Below are 19,334 nucleotides of genomic sequence, written 5' to 3'. Positions count from 1 at the left end.
CACGGGTCTGATAAGGTACAATACTCATTATAAAACAGTTATTCATAGCCATGAACACATTAAGTCCAGTTCACACGGTAAGAATAGGCTAGGTCAGAGAGTAATGTTAAGTCATACTAGGAGGCATGACAACAAGCTACATCATCAAGATAACAATACAAATGCAATATAAGTGCTGGATGGAGGTACATGTAACATGAAGTGCAGAGTGGTGATAGTTAGTCCAGGTATAGTCTGAAGAGATGCATCTCATACGTTATTTATCCTCATTGACAATTCAAATACTTTGGAGATATTATATCCGCAATTTTAAGGTTTTTGTCATTTTGAATTTGTCAAAAATATAAAAAAATGAGAAAAAAAAATTATTCCCAACTAAACTATTGGCCCAACTGAATTACAAGGGGGTACTATAAAGAACAATATTTCTTTTAACTTCATCAATTCATGAAAAGTAACTGTTGTCTTTAAGATATTTAAAACTTGCTGTTGCGATCAGCTTCGTCATCTGGAACATATATGTGTATTTTAGGTGTCACCGCCATCTTCAATTGGTCACATTTTGTAATGCTATTATCCATTTCCCTCTGTCCCCAGTTTTGGCCGAACCACATGAGTGAGACTTATGCAACTTGGCACATTGTTTGACAGTACGACAGTACCTGATTATTCTTTCACTATTATAGCCATTTGCTTGGGCCCTGTTTATCCCTGCTTGCCGCTATGTTCTTCTTTTTACTTGTTCTTTAACTCAACACATATTATTCTAAACTGGGGTCCTGTTATCGCTCACAGATCTCACAGATCTTTGACCATACACAAAAAAACGTGAACTTGAGGGATCTGGTTTTGCAAGTTCAGTTACCAGGGCACTCTTTGTCACACAGACCTTACAGTTTTTTTTGTCAGTAAGGCTTGTCTGAGCAGATCTGACTTGTACAGATGCCAGTGGACCAATCGGCAACCGTTAAGCAATGCCCTGCAGTGTGTCTCAGAGAAGAGGGCGGGGGATTGTGGGATGGGCAAGGAAAACTGTGGCCAGCTGGCTTAGGGAAAGCTAATGGCAGATGATGCCTGCCAAGTTTCAAATTGGCTGTGCAGTTTGCATGCTCCTTTCATGAACATACACCTACATAACCAAATTTGGAACCTTTGTTCACACCCTTTCCCATGAATGTGCCTACCACTATCTTATTTCTTTCGCCCTATCTCTCTCACCCTTTGGCTGTGTTTTAGCAAGAGGAGAATTCAATCCAAGCTTGTCCCAACCATTACATTACATTACATTACAGGCATTTGGCAGACGCTCTTATCCAGAGCGACGTACAACAAAGTGTATAACCATAACCAGGAACAAGTATGACGAAAACCCTGGAGAGAAGTACTGGTCCAAGTGCAGGGAACAACCGCATAGTTCAGCTGCCTAGTTACAACCCTAAGCTTACAGTCATTTACAGGGGGGTAGGGAGGGATGGGGAGAGGTGCAGCCTGAAGAGGTGAGTCTTCAGTCGTCGCTTGAAATGGGTCAGTGTCTCAGCTGTTCTGACCTCGACGGGGAGGTCATTCCACCATCGTGGGGCCAGAACAGGCAGGAGTGTTCTGGAAGTGCAGGTGCGAAGAGGGGGTGGTGCCAGGCGTCCTGAGGTAGCAGAACGGAGGGATCTGGCTGGCATGTAGGGTTTGATTATCTTGTGGAGGTATGCTGGGGCTGATCCCTTGACTGCCTGGTATGCTAGGACCAATGTTTTAAATTTGAGACGAGCTATAACAGGTAGCCAGTGGAGGGTAGTGAGCAGGGGAGTGACGTGGGAGTGTCTGGGGAGGTTGAAGACCAGACAAGCTGCAGCATTCTGAATGAGTTGCAGCGGTCTGGTGGCAGATGCCGGTAGTCCAGCCAGAAGAGAGTTGCAGTAGTCCAGGTGGGATAGAACCATTGCTTGGACCAGGAGCTGGGTTGAGTAGGTGGTGAGAAAGGGGCGGATTCTCCGGATGTTATACAGGAAAACTCTGCATGCCCGGCTTACTGCTGCGATGTTCTTGGAGAGGGACAGCCTGTTGTCCATCACCACTCCGAGATTCTTGGCACAGGGTGATGATGTCACTAAGGTGTCCCCTAGGGAAATGGAAAAGTCGAGGAGGGGAGAGGATAGAGCAGGAATAAAGATTAGCTCCGTCTTTCCCGGGTTGAGCTTCAGGTGGTGATTGTCCATCCAGCTCTGGATGTCCCTCAGGCAAGCAGAGATGCGGGCAGGGACCTGTGTGTCCGATGGGGAGAAGGAGAGAAAGAGTTGCGTGTCGTCGGCATAGGAGTGATAGGACAAGCCATGGGCAGATATTACAGGGCCAAGGGATCTGGTGTATAAGGAGTAGAGAAGGGGACCGACGACTGAGCCCTGGGGAACTCCGGTGGCGAGGGGACGGGGTGGTGATACCTTACCCGCCCAGGCAACCTGGAAGGAATGGTCAGAGAGGTAAGACTCAATCCAGTCAAGGACTGTGCCGCAGATCCCTGTTGCTGCCAGGGAGGACAGGAGGATAGAGTGCTCCACAGTGTCAAATGCAGCGGAGAGGTCTAGAAGAATCAGGACAGAGGAGAGGGAGGCTGCTCGTGCGGCATGGAGTGACTCACTGACCAAGAGGAGTGCAGTCTCTGTCGAGTGGCCAGGCCTGAAGCCAGACTGGTGGGGGTCAAGCAGGTTGTTCTGAGAGAAGAAAGCAGAGAGTTGGTTAGATGCAGCCGATCCCCCGGTGCTCTGCTATCACCATCACCATCGTCATCGATTGCGGCAGGGCAGTATAACGGGTAACTGGTCTCCTATCCTGAAAAAATGTCACAGGTTTGATTCCTGGGTAGGACACTGCCGATGTACCCTTGAGCAAGGTACTTAACCTGCATTGCTTCAGTGTATATCCAGCTGTATAAATGGATGCAATGTAAATGCTATGTAAAAAGTTGTGTAAGTCGCTCTGGATAAGAGCGTCTGCTATAAATGCCTGTAATGTCATCATCATCTTATATCTCATAATATTTTTTGCCCTCCAAGCCTCACCAGTGTGCAGAATGACAGGGTGAAATACAATCTACTAAACGGCAATAACTGTTTTGGCTGGCTGACATCAGGCGGGGCGTGACCCTCAGCTTGGCCGCTTGGTTTATAGTGCTGGGTGTATTGCGTGCTTGCGACACCATCAGGGATGCGTTTGGACACCTCTCCACGTGAGAAAGCCTACAGGGCAGCCTGTATTTCAAGACTCTCCAACAGCAGTATTGCACAAGATGTCTGAAGGATTCAGTTACCATTCGTTGACATAGAAACTGAGGCACTCCATAAGGCAATGGGAAGCAGAGATAGAAGAATTACAAGATTCTATGTGTTTAGATAGTGTATTTTGAGATATCAAGCAAATTCTCAATTACACATTGGACAAAAATGTCAGGCAACCTTACAATTCCAAAGTCTTACAATCTGGTCCACACCTGGGATCTTAAAATCTTTAGGATTCCAATCACTCCCCTTGATTTTCTTTTCTGGCTGTTAATGCAGTACTTCACTGTATTCAGTGCTAATTCCCTCTTTCACAGCCGCTTCCACAACTAGATTCCAATTAGTGCATTATCGTGCCTGACCCAGTTTGCATGAGCAGGTTGAAGGATTGATGAGCCTTGTGGTTCTGCTCCCTCTGTTCACCGGTGTGATGGGAGGAACAAAAAGGCTTATCAGTTTTATTTGGGCTGTAACAATGGTGCCAAGACAACTGAGCAGGCACCCTCCTGGCTGCTTGTGTGCACCAAAGGTTGGGTTGCGTGTTCGGCTATTGGTGACTGCAGCACGGAGGGAACTTGCTGCTTTGCTTTTCAGCTGGCTGTACTCCAGCTATTCTCCCTCTGAGCTCCATAACTGCCGGAGGCGCTTCGCCACTCTTCAACCTTCCGATATCTTTGCCTTTGTGTCGTCATCCTATTGGCTGCTGACTGGGAGCTGTTGCTATGGGGAGGGGTGGAGAGTTTGCTCAAAGCAAGGAAGTTTGCACAACACAAGTGGCTGTGGCAGATGGCCCAGTCTACTGGTCATATTTCTGTGCAACATAATTCCTCCATGTCATTATGCAAGTGTGTGTTCTTTGAGCCTTGTGTATGATTTTTATTGAGGGTCACACTGTGCATAGTTTTGATAGTTGATATGATTTAGGTAGCAAAAATGTTGCAGTCAGGAAACATTGGAAGAATGTTTTGCATTCGATGATAAATTTACCTGTTTTCAGAACCTGCAGGAGTCATGTGATAAAATATAAAACACACTTCATTTGGGGAAGTCATGGTGCTATTCATGGTTACTTCTTTATTCTTTGACACCCAGCTGTTTCCACCATTATTTTTAAAATAAACGGCACCTGGCATGGTGCACATTTTTGTGCTCAACCTCTGGAATCTTCACCCAGAGCGGAGTCATAAAATCATTAAGCTGATAAGAACAAGGAAGAAAAAAGATGCACAAGGAGGTCTAAGACTTTTTTGTATGTAATTATCAAGCAAGTGCTATTCCTTTCTTTCAGTGCAAAATCGGCATTGTTAAACAGTTATCACCTTTAAACAGAGTTATCTGTTTCGAATGCTCCTTATATGATATGAATTTGGAGTTTGCACAGATGCACAATCTGTGTGCCAGTGACATTTCACCATTGTATCACAAGCATGCAACTTTCTACAGAGCACGTGCAAACTGATAGCTTTCTAATATCAATGATATGTGGTAATGTGGACTGTTCTATCCAAATCTAAAAAAAAGCCAGTGGCATCCAGTTGCAGAAGCTGTCTGGTAATGAGAGTGATGGATGACGAGAATCACTGAGATCAATATTCCTGACTGGCTTGGTATGGTTTGAAGATCATCACATAAATGACCAATCTACCAAGTTATGATTATACTCCCACAAAGCTCTGTAATCTTTCCAAAGGGCCACTACAACTTCTTTGACACATTAGTGATGAGTGAAGTCTCATAAAAAGTGAGCTATGCGTTTTCTGTGTTGACAGAGGACACGTGGCTGGAAACATTTTTCACTAGTCAAATCACATTTAGTGGAGGAGACTAAATTAATGTCATTAAGCTCAACTTCTTTGTCAAAGCACAAGTTGTTCCCAGTTTTAATGCAATCATGTCAGTCTGCAGAAACTATTTAGAGGGAAAACTGCGTTGATCCTTTTGGCAAAAGCAGATTTCATTTAGATTTTTACAAGAGAAAATCTTTTGTAGAATTAAAGTTCCTTTTGCTTTTGTTCCCTGACTTAAATTGCCTCAAAAAGCGCCTATTTGGAATAATGCCAAGAATTATCGAACCATATGTGTGCATATATAAGGATGGCAAACTCACATCCTGGAGTGCTCTAGTGTCTGTTAGTTTTGGGTGTATTTCAGTGCTTGATTTAAAGGGGAATTTCAAAAGCCCGGGTAGGTGTGAAAATGACCCCAGAAGTGTTATAAAGTGAAATTCCCCTTTAAGTCGCTGGTTGACTTGAATCCATATACCTTGTTTCAAAGGCCTAAACTGTCTGCTGACTGATATGAAACCACAAAAAACTGCATACACTGTGGCCCTTTGGACTTTGAGATCCCTGGCATAAATGACGTCATGGCATCACAGGGATTATGAGAAGGGTGGTCCTTAAAGAACTGTAACAAAATCAGCAATATAAGGTAATTCATGTGGTCACCAATGATACATCTGCACAAAGTGTGATGGCAGGCTCTCGATTCATTTTTATGGTGGATATTAATTTGAGAATGTATTTATAATACCCAAAATCAATAAAACATATGTGATATAACCTTCTGTGGTTATATTACTGCTAAAAGTAGTTACAGTCACTTGTTGATTATGAATTGCTGATCCAAGTCATTGTTTAAATGTTGGAAAAAAGAAAAGAAAGGAAATATTCAGGTATGTAAATGTAAATGTTGAATGGACTTTGGGGCACCTCCTACTGTAATGACTGCAGACACCTGTGAGTACCACATCTCAATTAAACTGAGAAATGAACACATTACATTGCCCCTGATGAAGGTGTGAGCCAAAATCAGTGCTTCTTCTGGCCTATTATGTGGTAAAAGCAAGTACAAAATAATTGTGTGCACAGTCAACATTAATCTGATTATTAAGTGTTCCAAGAGAGCAGCACCTGCACCCCAATCTTTTTTTACAGGTAGGGGCACTCCCATTTTAAAACTGAGGCAGTCATATGAGTCATATCATTCAAAATAGAAACAATACAGCACAGCCTGCTCATATAGATTAATGGTCTTCTCCAGGAGTTTTAAACCGGGAGCGAAGGAGGGATACAATTTATTTATAGCTTTTAAAACTACAGGAGCAAGTGACTCCCTCAATCTGCAAGCAACTACATGGCTGTGACACAGTGCCAGACAGAACTGGGAGTGGTATAGAACCCAGCCCAGGGAAACACAAAAGGACCAACACTGGCACCAGTCATCCATTTCAACAGCAAAACTGCCCGTAAGGGGTTCATCTTAGAATTTGGTTAGATTGCATAACAAAAACGTCCTGTAACGGTGAGACCCACCTAACCGGCAGCTGTTCCCAGGTCTTGCAGACACACCCAATCGTGCAATTCTGCTCTGTAGGGAACAGCATAGATTTATGTGCGTCTTGAAAGAAAACACCAGTAAACGTGAGAGCGGTTTTTTTGTGTGTTTATTTCTGTCTTTGACAGCGTTACCCAGGAGTGAACAGCTACAGTTTAGAGCTGCCTCAGAGAAGATATATTGCCCTTCCCAAAAAAATCCCCAAGGGCATATTAATTGTCAGCATACACATAGACAGTGAGAGTACAGTACTGAACTGATTGTAACCCCCCGAATCTATTTGAAATCTGCTCCGATCCAGCTGAGCATGTCAGATCATCTGTGGGGTCCAATGTAAACCCATGAGACGTCTTGGGGTTTTTTTTTTGGACTGACACACAAGCCCCTTGCTTTGAGTGAAATTCGCTGTCCTTTCAACAACTCTACCAATGAATTTAGTGTACAATCTTTTTGTGCCAACAGCATGTGCCATTCAGTGGTCAATTTGAGCTCTGGTTCTGGCTTTGGAAAAATAAAAAAAGCACAGCTATGCACAAACTAAGACCTCCCATGTGTCTCAGTTGGGAGACTGAAAAATTCCCCCGGTTCTATATTTTACTTCCATGGTCTTCTTGAGGTTTGCAGGCCTGATTTGCAGAATGTGACAGTTTGAGGCAACAGGTGGGGCGGGGCCAACCCAGGCAGGATTGGTGGGATGCGTTTGACATGTTAGTTGCTCTATTCGATTCATGGCCCATTGCATGTAGTGAAGAAGGGAGGCCAGAGGCCTTTTATTCATCTGCCCACTTCTGCGCACTGCACACCTGCTCAGTGCACAACAGTAGAAATGTAAAGAGATGAGTTCATGTTGAATAGGACAGACCTCCCCTATCTCATGAAATTGCCACCCCCGATCTCCCTCTTGTAGCGGTTGGTGAGGTGGTCTGCTTGTAGGGTGAGTTTGGAAAGGACCCCAAACAGCCCTCGCAGGTGATAGTGGAACTGGCTCTCCAGGTCCAAGGTCTCCTCACAGGCCACGACCCCGACCCCCTTCGGCTGTTCCTCCTCCTGCTTGACGGCCATCTCCAGGAAGCTGGGACCCCCACCTATCTCCCTCTTCAGGAGACCCCACTCCATGTCATTCTTGATGGACTTAAGTAGAAGGTAGTGTTCGTACATATCTTTCTGCTTGCCACGGTAAGGCTCAATGCTGTTGTTGTTGTCAACCACCATGACTGGACTGTCCTGTTCCTCCAGCGGGACGTCCCGCAGCAGGCTGGGCACCATGATGGTCTCATCCATGTTGTTGGCAGCAGCGATGAAGCGATTCATCACGTTGAGGACGGAGTGCTTGTGGTCGAAGAAGTCACTGTTAATCTGCATCATGATGGATCTTCGGGTAGACTCGGGGAAGACTGGGAACTTTACGACACCACAGGTGTTAACAACTAAAAAGTTGCCGGCTGGAGACCTGCAGATTTTAATGGTGCAAAATTAGTGCGTAAACTGTAGATAAACATTGCCCTAACATTTTGATTTTTTAAAAATATGACTGGGGTCCTGATTTCATGCATTACTATAATATTCAGGAAGAAAAATCTGGGGCTTTCACCCACCTCACTGAGCAATGCAAAAGTACAACTGAAACGCAGCATCAGAGGCCTTTGTCAAAGTTGTATTATGAATTGAAATCGATAATCGTATGAAATTACCAAACGTACATCTTTTAGATAGCTACTTTAAATACCACAGAGTGTAAACGGCTACAATAAAGAGGGATATAAAATTATTTTAAATTAAAATAAAAAAGTAATGACATCTAAACCTGAACCCAAAGAGACCTTCCTTCTACATGGAGACGGCTTAAGCGCTTAGCAAAGCCATACGTCACTCGGCTTATCCGTTTTACGCGCTTTAATTAGCAAGTCAAATAGTCAAGATGAAGATACAATGAAACAATAGCACATTTCACTTCATACCGTGACGCTGTAATTAGCACCATGACAATTTTCAGGTCATAACATGGTCATTTAAACCGGCCTAAGAAGAATTTAGTCAGATCTGGAAGCAGGCCAACATTGCAATCTGAACCGGCGTGAAAAGAATTTATTCAGATCTGGAAGCAGATGGCTCGCCTATTATAACCTGTACAATACATTGCTATTCTGTTAGCAAGCTGTACAAAAAGACCTTGGTGCAACATTATCGATGACGGCAGGATTGCTCAGTTGGTAACAAAAAGCAAGTGTTACTTACCTGAACAAGTCTAGGATGCAAGAAAATCAGTTTCAATGCGATCCTAAAGGAAGCCAGTAGATTTTACTGTTCGGCTTCAGTTGCTACACCCCTAGCATGGTAACCGTTCCCAGCAAAAGTCTGCAGGCGACACTGGTATTTATACGGGACGCCGGGCGGAAAAAAGGACTCTCCCACTCTGATACTCCCCGTTTCGCAGACTGCACTAACAACGCCCACATTTTATTGGACTGAGTGCAACGGTAACCAATTACAAAACAGGAGCGTCTCCTCCTGGCGAATGATAGGCTATACTAACAATTCAGGGGTTTAGCTCTGTGACCACACCACCCTGCCTATCACAAAACCATTAATATCACGATGTTATTAGTTTCCAAATGTATTTATTTGACATGCAAATACACGCTTATAAAATCAAATTAACAGCATAATGTATGTTTACTCCAGGAAACTAGATCTATTCTATCGACCTGGTTTTTCAAAAAGCTGCCGTTAAATCAGGTTATCCAGCTGATCACGCCAAATTTCCTCAACATAAGACGCAAAAAAGTGGAGAAGTTGTTGATGTTTAACAATAAGTCAATATAAAATAACTTTTAGCCGTCCATGGGAGTGAGTGCCATTGCGCTGAACTTAGCCATAGCGGCTGCTTCAGCTAAAAACGAATGCATGAAAGGGCGCACCTTATTAGATAAGCTACGGCCCACGCCTGCATCCCGTAACAGACCTGGCTTTGGTGACGATAATTACCAGTATCATCTTACATTATGACAACAGGACAAGCTGTTCACAAAAAAAATCTTCAGAATAGGTAGCCTACTGGCCGTTTCCACGGAGCTTTCCTAAATACACGACGACGACTCCAGTTCATCCATCAATAAAGAACGGCCATGAACAATCACCACGCACTGTGAAAATACAGAAAATGATTGACCTGCGCCATCTAGCGATTCGTTAAAACTTCGAAGCGGCACCAGATACCCGACTAGAGGAGAGGATCCAGCGTCTGAGCGGGAATGACTACCGTTGATTTTAAACCTCTATCATCCATGATCAGCACAGGAAATATCGTTCAAAGGGAAAGTTCACGAAATTGTTTCATAAGGGCTAGCCTACACTTACGTCTCGGTAGCCAATTCTGACTGAGACTTAAGGACTGGGACAGTGCTACGGCCCTTTTGCTGAAGAAGCGCGAGATATAATCAATTACTCAGTGCCATGCAAAGGTAACGGATTTTTATTGATCTGTACTGATGAAACTAAATTCTGGTTTAACTACATTTTCTACAGCCTCATCAACTGCCTGTTTTGACATCATAGTAGGCTCCTGTCACAGTTAGTGATCACCTTAACTAATCACAAATACAGGAAGGGATACACCCATTTCCAATGTAGAGGTAGCTCAGAAGCAGGTACAAGCCAATCAAAATGAGTACAGCAGTGAGAGAGAGCTGAGGAGGAGCCAGACTGGAGCTGAGGCAAGTGGCCTGCATGGGATCCAGCCTGGAACTGAAACATCAAGAACACAAACCAGAAAAAAACAGGGCATTGTCTGGTCTGGTCCTCCTAGTTTGACTTAGCATAGGTTAGGTCACAGTAAAGTTCACTGTGTGAACTGCACTTAATGTTTTCATGTCTATGAATAACTGTACAAAATTAGTATTGTACCTTATCAGACCTGTGTTTGTAGTTGTTCCAATGGCCTTTGGTATGCACTTACTGTATGTCGCTTTGGATAATTGCATCTGCCAAATAAATGTAATGTGATGTCTACAAAACATAAAGATAAAAATTCTGAATCCACAGGAAACAGCCTAAAATTGTGAGATTTCCAAAGGTGATAAAATTCTGCAAGCAGTTTTTGTGTATGAACAAGTCGTTTAGCTGCTTCTAAGCTCATTTCACGAGTCCATTTTCTTTCCAGCCTTTCAAAAATTACACCCATCTTCAAATCCTATGAATACACTTAATACTGAATCTTAGAAAGACTTACAAGCAATAAAGCTTTCCATTCCATTTTTCTTTCTAAGCTTAAGAAAAAATCAGAATGAAAAATGAATGCATACATGGCTGACTGCAGGATGAAGCTGGTTATATCCAGGTTTACTGCTGATTTGTGAAAAGGGTAGGGATCTCAGGTAGTACATATTTGGCAGATAAAAAAAACCTGTAGCTTATGAAGAACACAGCTTATTAACATCTCTTAAAATACAAATTGGACAAAAATATTTTAATGCAAAAAGTAACAACATTAAACTATTAAACTACAGGAATGTATGGCAGCAGATTTGGGGGGGGGGGGGGGGGTGCACAGTGGTGTACTGGAAATCCAACCAATGAAAATTGTGGACTTTGACCCTGGTCTAGGCGAAAGCCGAGAAAGGTGGAGATGAGTGCCTAGCAACAGGATTCATATCACATCTGGATGGGTGGAGAGTGTAGTGACATTGGCTTAATAGATCGTAAAAAACAACAAAATATAACAGCAACACAGAAATGAACATGAGTCCCTTGATCAAAATTTACACAATGCTCACTTTCAAAACTAAAAGTATGAGTATTTCTTACAATAAGCTTTTGTTCGATGCATTTAGAATTCTCTATATGGAGAGGCCTTAAAAGTCTAACTACTACTCTAACAAATAAAATAAAGTCCCTCATTGTGTTCATGTTTCATCATCTTTTTCTCTCCCCCCTCAAAAAACAAAACAAAAACATTCTTAGCAAGAGCACCAGAATTATCTACATAAAATGGCTAAAAATATATACATGTACTGTATATTAAGAAATGAAGGTACAAATATGAGTTCCCTTTACTCCAGCATCTTCATTGAACAGGCAGCGAAATCCATGTGTATTCTGCAGAAACAGAAAGCAATGTTTCACAAGGCTTGTTTGTAAATTAACACATTCAACAGTTAATTTGTATTTTATTCAAATTCACAGCATTCTTACCAACACTGGTTGTCCCTATATTCACTGTGATGAACACATGCTAGAGTTTTAAACTATTATTATAAGCAGCACTTTTTGAGCTTGAAGAAGAGCAGGCTGAAACCATGATTTCCAATTTGTCATACAATTTGTCGAAATAGTATTAATTTATATTGATTTACTGATCCGCATACCAATTATTTGAATAGCCCATTGTCAAGCAATCACAAAGCTTCTTCTAAACTGGGGAATCGAATATACAAGTACCATGACCAGGTGCCACATTGTGCCACACCAAGCATAATAAACCTTTTGGCGAAAACTGCTTCTATATGAACTTTAAAGGCATATTATGCAAGATTTTACATTGAAAATATTATAACATAACCTTGCTAAGAAATATGATGCACTGGCAATCTCTGCTTTAATTCACTTTTGCCAAATTTGGATCTCCACAGATCAGATTAACAACTATTTAGCCAACAATTTGTCCAAATATTCAGACAATGTGCTGACATACAAAAAATATTTTGATTTAAGAAAAATTAGGCTTCACAAAATAAAACTGGGAAGTGAAACGTACTGGTATTGTACTACATTACATTACATGTCCTTGGCAAATGCTCTTATCCTGAGTGATTCACAAAGTAGAAAACATCAGTAGTTACCATCAGGAAAATGCACAAGTATTGCAGGTTCAAAAGTAACTGAAATGTTTAAATGTTTGAGTGACAGTCACTGGAAGTACACAGAAACAAAGTAAGGGCAGTCATTGGGTAAGGTATGGTTTCAGCCTCTTTCATCTCAACCTAAACAATCACCCTGGATTAAAAAGGACTTTAATTAAACACAGTTTAATGAACTAACCTGCACCAAATCACGTCCAATCTTACCACCAAGCAAATGTGAAACAATACCTGAGTCGAGGTGCTGCTAGACCATCTCATACTGGTTGTTGGTGATATAACGGGCCAAGCAACAAGCCAGGAAGACACCAATGAGCTGTGGCAGAAAATTCAATTAAGAATTTTGTCATAATGAAAAATGCATGCATGACACATTGCCTACCTTAAAAAATCTCACATCAACTGAGTCAAACCTGTCATCACTAGTTTGCCAATCCCCCATTTAATTCCCATCCCAGAATACCTCCCTCCTGCTTTGTTAGATCGGCATTTTATATTTCAGTTTGGACAGGTAGCTGAATGAGTCAGTTCCTTGCTCGTGAAAAGGTTTATAGTTTCTGGCCAACCACTCTGCCTTTCTCAGGTGTACTGTACCTGGTAGAATGCTATTCCAAAGGAAATCCCTGCAATGATTCCAAGATTGGACTCCATCACAGAAGTCATCATTGCGAAGCAGCCCTGAAGGAAGACAAAACAGTGATTTAACCAAACTCACTTTTCACCTGCGCTTTACATTAACAATTTATTGGGCTGTTTATTGGACAAATGTTTAGATTACGCTGCCATTGCCAAGTAAATAGTCAGGTGTAAACACTATGCAGTGTATAGTTTTTTTGGGGAACAGTCCTGAATTTTCATCACTCTACTATGCCAGAAACAAACAAGGTTATTTTAAAGTTGAGGTTGAGGAGCTGCTGTGCAATGCTACATTTTTCTTATTTTGAGGGCAAACTCCATTCGGAAGCATAGAGAGAGGATGCATTTATGCATCAAGCATGGATACATTGCGACCAACATTTAACAATTTTGTTACAGTGAAATATCAACCTGCAATAATGCACCAGCCATTTTATTCACAAACCTGCCAATCAACCTGCACAAATTAATGAACCCAAGGAAGTATTCCAGTTCTCTATAGCCGCGTTTCCACCGCAGGAACTATACCCCGGAACTAGGAACCTTTTGAGGAACTCAGTGCGTTTCCACCGCAGGAACTAGGGTCTAAATTTAGTTCTGGGGGCTTTGTTTTACCCCCCAAAACGTTCCTGCTCGGGGGGTAGTACTTTCCGAAAGTACAGGAACCTTTTGGGTGGAGCTTGCAGCGCTGAACATTTCTGATTGGTCGAGTACTCGTAGCATTTGTGTTGTATTTATTTTCTGCCATTACCCGCCATGTTTGAAAATATGCAGCGGCAAACCAATTTATTTTCATAATAACTTCAAATCAAACTTGTATGTTATGCGGCGCAGTAGCCTACTTTTGGTTATAGCCTATCAACGTCTTGGAATTATAACGTGTGCTCTTCTGTTCTTTTCTTGCATTAGTATTCGTTTTATAAAATGCTAAGCATTCGTGCTGGGACAGCATATTACGTAGGCTACCAAAACATTCAAACGGATTAATTCGGTTGCTGAATATTTTCTTCCGGATTTTCTTTGTTAGCCCGTTGTAATTGACTCGAAACGTTTGATACAGTTATGTGAGGTATGCGGTAGTTCTGCATAATTAACATTGGTGATACAATACAAGCAAACTGGAAATCACCTTCCGCACTTTTTATCCGGGTAAAATAACAGGTTAATTCTAGTAATCTTCCCTTTAGCTTTTTCAGACTGCCGTAATTTTACTGCCATTTTTCAATTCCACGAAAAGACCAGGAAGACTATGGACTCATTTATGGTGCATGGTTCGCATCTGGAGGGCACACTTCGCTGCTCGGCTAGCAGTAACTTCGAAGGAAAGCAAACGGTGGCTGTACCACTACTAATTTACATTTTCACGCAAGTCCGAGTTTTCGTTCTATTCTTGTCATTTTGCGATTAGCCTATATGGAATTGACGACGAGAAAGTAATAAAACAGCTAATTGTTTACAACGTGTGCATGTTTTCTGCTGTTAATAAATGTGTTTGATACGATATATGAAAATCAATAAATACAAAAGTAACCATATATAGTCATTGTTGGTAACCCGTTGTATATAAGTGGAATAAACCCCTCCGGGCTGTCCCGGTTATTAGAAAATAATGTAGGCTACTTCGGTGGTAGTATGGGGTTACAGAAGAAATCATATGACAGATGGACCGACGACAACGTCAGTGGGCTAATTTGCCTAATCTTCGCGGTACTTTAGACCCCGGTGGAAACGCAGACAACCATTGGCTGAAGGAACCTTTTAGTTCCTGGTAAAGTAGTTCCTGGGACTGAAAGTTCCGGGTAATTTTGGTGGAAACGCGGCTTATGAGCCAAACACTATGAATTTAATTAACTGTACCCAAGCTTTTTCCATCAACTAAGGGTGCAAGAAAACTAAAGTTTCAATGTTAAATAGAATGTGTACATTTAAAGTCAAATAAAGTCTGTGTAGCTGTATAAACTACACCCTGAACAACTGCTTACTGGTCGCTGTACATATTTGTTCTCAGAACATCTAGATGAAACGCTTATGGTTACTGTTCAGTTTTCTGATTTCTGTCCAATCCTCTCTTCTTGACAGAAGAGACAGATACAACAGAACAGGTTCAAAACTGTGTGAACAACAACTCACTAATTAAAGGTATACAGTTGGGAAGAGCTGTAAAAAATTTATTATGAAAATAAAACCTCACAGATTAAACAGAACATATTGGTCACAGTAAGATTAATTTTAACATCAACTTCTATGACAGAACATGAACCACCTTCACAAAATACATACACCTGTTGTTCAAACCACAACAATTCCACATCCCTTCTCCAAAGGAGTGCCCATGAGTGTACACACTGAAATCAAGACTTGGATGGACACGGAGAGCGAGATATCATATAAAATACCCAGGGGAATATTCCTATGTGAAGGGAAAGCCAGACTGGCAAACAGAAACAGCATCCTCACCACACTGTAAACCTCCTGGGCAGCCCTGTTCAGATCTTTGAGGACTTCGGCAGTGCAGTTTGAAGACTCCTTGCAGCAGCTTACGGGGATGCCATTTTCTTTGAAGTAGTCCGTGTCTGGCCAGTCTGTGTAGTTCCTCATTCCGCAGCACTTCAGCTTGACGAAGGAACACATGGCATTAGCACGCCTTACCAGCAGGTGGCGCACATTAAACACAACAACAACAAAACGTTTTATTGTCACTGCAGACTTCAGATTTGGGGTCTGCAGATTGTAACTGATGAAAAAAGTTTGCACAACATACATTTTTTAAGCCTGCTGAAGGCCAGTTCCTGTACATAGCTGATCCATTCTGATATTTGTTTAAAAAAACTGAGGCAGCTGCATTTTAGTTTGGTTAAATAACATACATCATAATAGTAATAAAAGAAAGATTAATTGAGAAGTCTTTCTAGCATGGTGTAGAATGCAGTAATCAATGTATTTATTGCATCATCAGTCAAATAGATGACATATTACCTTGATAAAGAAAAAATAAATGAACTAATGTGAACTTCTGAGGAAGTTTAGGACAGGAATAAATAAATAAATTAATTAATTAATTAATTAATTAATTAATAACTTACAGTTCTCTGGATGGTGTCCACTGCCTGGCTCCGGGGGCTGGTGCCATTGTAGGTATTAATAGCATCTTGGTATGTGTCAGCTAATATGGCCTTTATCTAAAAGATAAAAAGATAGCCATGAGTTACCATTCATATGATATACAAAACTCAACGCTCTTTGGTACAGAAGAGCAAAAAAGGAAGGAGTGCTTTACAATGATGGTTTACAATGCCCTACCTCATGCCTGAAGAGGAAGCCAGAGATGCCAGCCACAAGCTCAGCTAGAAACACCAGCGTCAGGAAAGCGGCATACTGAAAAGAGAACATGAGAGTACCGTTAATCCTGCACATTTTCACAAGAATAATAATCGGCTTAATTTACAAATTAGTTTCAGTTCGGCTCCAATTAACAGAAAGGCTTGATGCACTGTGCACAGTTTCACTTCTAAAAGTTGCTTTAGCGGGTTCCTTTTCACTGAAACAAAGCACATAAATCATAATCATACCGTAAAAGTGAGGGACATCAGCACATATGTTTATGGCAATGGAAAAGGCAGAACAAAACTAACCATTTTCAGCATCCAGGGGCTTCCACGGCAAGTGGCAAAGCAGCCGAACAGGCCGAAGATGATGATGATGGCGCCAGTCCCGATGAGGACGTAGGGTGCATTGGTGCTCTTCTCTGTGGCTAGGGAAAAGTAAGCCTCCAGGTTTACCTTCCCCCACACACCCACCGCCAGCAGAATCACTCCTGTGAACTGGGAAGAAACATCAATGTACTCTCAGGTCTGAGTCCTACAGGATGTTCTCTGTAATTTGCCATACTGTGTCAGCTTTGAACACTTTAACAGATGGCTAAATACAGTCTGGACAAGAGGCCAATGGTTTAGCTAACCATGCAGCAACACACAATCATTTGTGCAACATCAAGGTGAGATTTAAGGTTGGCTACAGGGAAATTGCACCAAGTGTATACAAACATATAAGTGTTCAAAGTGTCCCTGGTGCCGGCAAACTCTGATTGTGAAGTGCGGCAGGATATCCTGATTTTCACTGATGCTCATCACCATATAATTTTTCTATTTAAAATAGTATAACAAGCCAAGATGGACTGATAATAACTACGCATTATTATCAGGTACAAAGATGTTGAAGAATATGACAAGATAAAAACATTAACTTGAAGGTCAATCGAGGACAGTAAGAAATTAGCAGTAGGTTGTAGTCTGTCGAGGATTTTACTGGAGGGGGTTGAAACTGGAACGTGAATTTCGTCAAAATGGATGTAGGCATTAAGACAAACAATGATCTTTAGAGCCAACTTTATTAGTCTTGTAAGAAAGTGACAACATAAACAAATTCATTAAGTTATTCAATCCAACAAGGTAATGTCTTAAACAAATGTCAACGCTCCTTATAAATATGCATGAGAGACAGCACTTTTCCACAGCACGTGCACATTTTAATCAGAATACTCGCTTGACCGCATTCATCACAAATTAGTTCAAACTTATGACTAATCTATTCTGTGAGCAAGATAGCTTGACTGGGAAATATACCCACTGATTCCCATTCAAAGCAGGCAGCTAATTGCTCTGAAAATTGTACATTTTACTACATATTGCTGTTTCCAGAGAAAATCCTCACAGTTTCTGTAATATATAGTACACAGCTCACATCACATGGTTTAATACATGGGCTAAATTGGTTGCTAATGAAGGTAAAGCAAAAACAGGCATATTACCCTTGATCACTCAAGGACTATTCAAAACCGGATTTGTTGCATCTGACACTCAACCTGCCAGGACCCGTGGTAAAAGCAGAGTAATTAGTTGAAGGCGGTCATACTATCGTACACGTTTAAGTGATTCACCTCCCTGCCCCCAATATTTTTCACTACTAAGCTGAAGTTGTCTACCGATACGCAGCTCCCGATTCTAAAGTCCATTTAGGGATCTAAATTCAGTCTGCCAACCGGAACCGAGTAACGTTAGCTTGTTAGCAGTTAGCCAAGTTTATCAACAGCTAGGGGCAGGACCAGAAATGCAGCTTAGTAGCAAGTTCACTAATGTTAGTTAGCAATAAACGTAATGTAACTACTTTAGAGGCACATATTTCCTCGTTAATAATTCATGCATATGTAATTTATATATTAATTACGAATATGGTGTTTACATTTAATGAACATCCCATGCACGGAATTTCACCGGAGGGTCTCAGTCTTTTGGAGATATAATGCCTGGCTACAGATATTCAAGTTGGCTAGCTAGCTAATCAAAACTTAAGAGTTAGAGTGGGCTTTTCGAGGAAATTAGTTTTCTATTTACGTGTAACCGAACAGCTCATGTAAGGCTTAAATTAACTTTTGTAATTCAATTTCACAGCGTGGCTAAATGGCAAACAATGCAAAGCAAATGGCTCGCTATCTATCCGAACTCGCCGGTTAACGCCATTCTGTTGGATATTGCTGACATTTTTTTTATTGACAACAAAAACTGAAAAAACGATATATTAAATAAACAAGGTATATAATCCAAATGACCTACCAACTTGTAGCATGTACACAAAAATAACTAAGTTCTCAAAATAGACTGTTTACGACAAATCCGCATATGTGTCTGCAAGCTGGTCTTATTTCTTTGTATTGTAATGCTGGCCAGTTGCGCCGTGAATGTGATTTAAAGCCAGCCAGCTGCCACACTCACACTGGACAAAACCTGAAGCAAAATTGATCAGCTTAACCTACCATTTCCTATTAAGTAAACGCTTGCTTAATATGAAAGTTATCCGGCATGATACAACCCGATTTTTGTCCGAACTGTTTATAACTCAACAGCAACTAACCGCTAACCAGGCAAATTTTCTGCCAATACTTTTTTCGGCTTGTCCATTGTTTCCACGTAGCCAGATTGCCAGTGAGTTGGGGGTAGACTAATATAATTTCGATTTTGCAAGACTTACCCAAAATATGAGACTATACGAAATAAGAAACGTCTTGAGACATGTTATCACAGGCTTGGTTTGAAGCCTTCTGGAAGGCGAAGGCATGGTGGCGTATTTTTTCGGAGTGTTTATCCTTTTCGGAGATTATTCTTCAACTTTTCTCACGGTTCCTTTAGGAAAAACTTTTGGATTCAAGAGAAAGGAAATGTCGTCACGGACTCTCAATTCAACTTCC

The 19,334-nt window shown here is 41.5% G+C and overlaps 2 protein-coding genes across 2 annotated transcripts; both read right to left on the bottom strand.

Moving 5' to 3' along the window:
- Window positions 1–6,693: 6,693 nt before the first annotated feature.
- LOC118236637 (mid1-interacting protein 1-like) lies at window positions 6,694–9,000 on the bottom strand. The gene is made up of 2 exons (XM_035435161.1): window positions 8,838–9,000; window positions 6,694–8,052 (listed from the first exon to the last, which is right to left on the bottom strand). Exon 2 carries the CDS (start codon window positions 7,965–7,967, stop codon window positions 7,470–7,472), a length of 498 nt encoding a protein of 165 aa, XP_035291052.1. The 5' UTR covers window positions 7,968–8,052; window positions 8,838–9,000; the 3' UTR covers window positions 6,694–7,469.
- A 1,919-nt stretch (window positions 9,001–10,919) lies between these two features.
- Window positions 10,920–19,316, bottom strand: LOC118236636 (tetraspanin-7-like). Its single transcript, XM_035435160.1, has 8 exons — window positions 19,118–19,316; window positions 16,726–16,914; window positions 16,394–16,468; window positions 16,177–16,272; window positions 15,551–15,706; window positions 13,052–13,135; window positions 12,689–12,773; window positions 10,920–11,696 (listed from the first exon to the last, which is right to left on the bottom strand). Exons 1-7 carry the CDS (start codon window positions 19,202–19,204, stop codon window positions 12,705–12,707), a joined length of 756 nt encoding a protein of 251 aa, XP_035291051.1. The 5' UTR covers window positions 19,205–19,316; the 3' UTR covers window positions 10,920–11,696; window positions 12,689–12,704.
- Window positions 19,317–19,334: the final 18 nt, after the last annotated feature.

Source organism: Anguilla anguilla, chromosome 9, assembly GCF_013347855.1.
Source record: "Anguilla anguilla isolate fAngAng1 chromosome 9, fAngAng1.pri, whole genome shotgun sequence".
NCBI lineage: Eukaryota > Metazoa > Chordata > Actinopteri > Anguilliformes > Anguillidae > Anguilla > Anguilla anguilla.
Note: the sequence above shows the minus strand (reverse complement) of the source record. Positions and strands in the feature narration are given on the sequence as shown.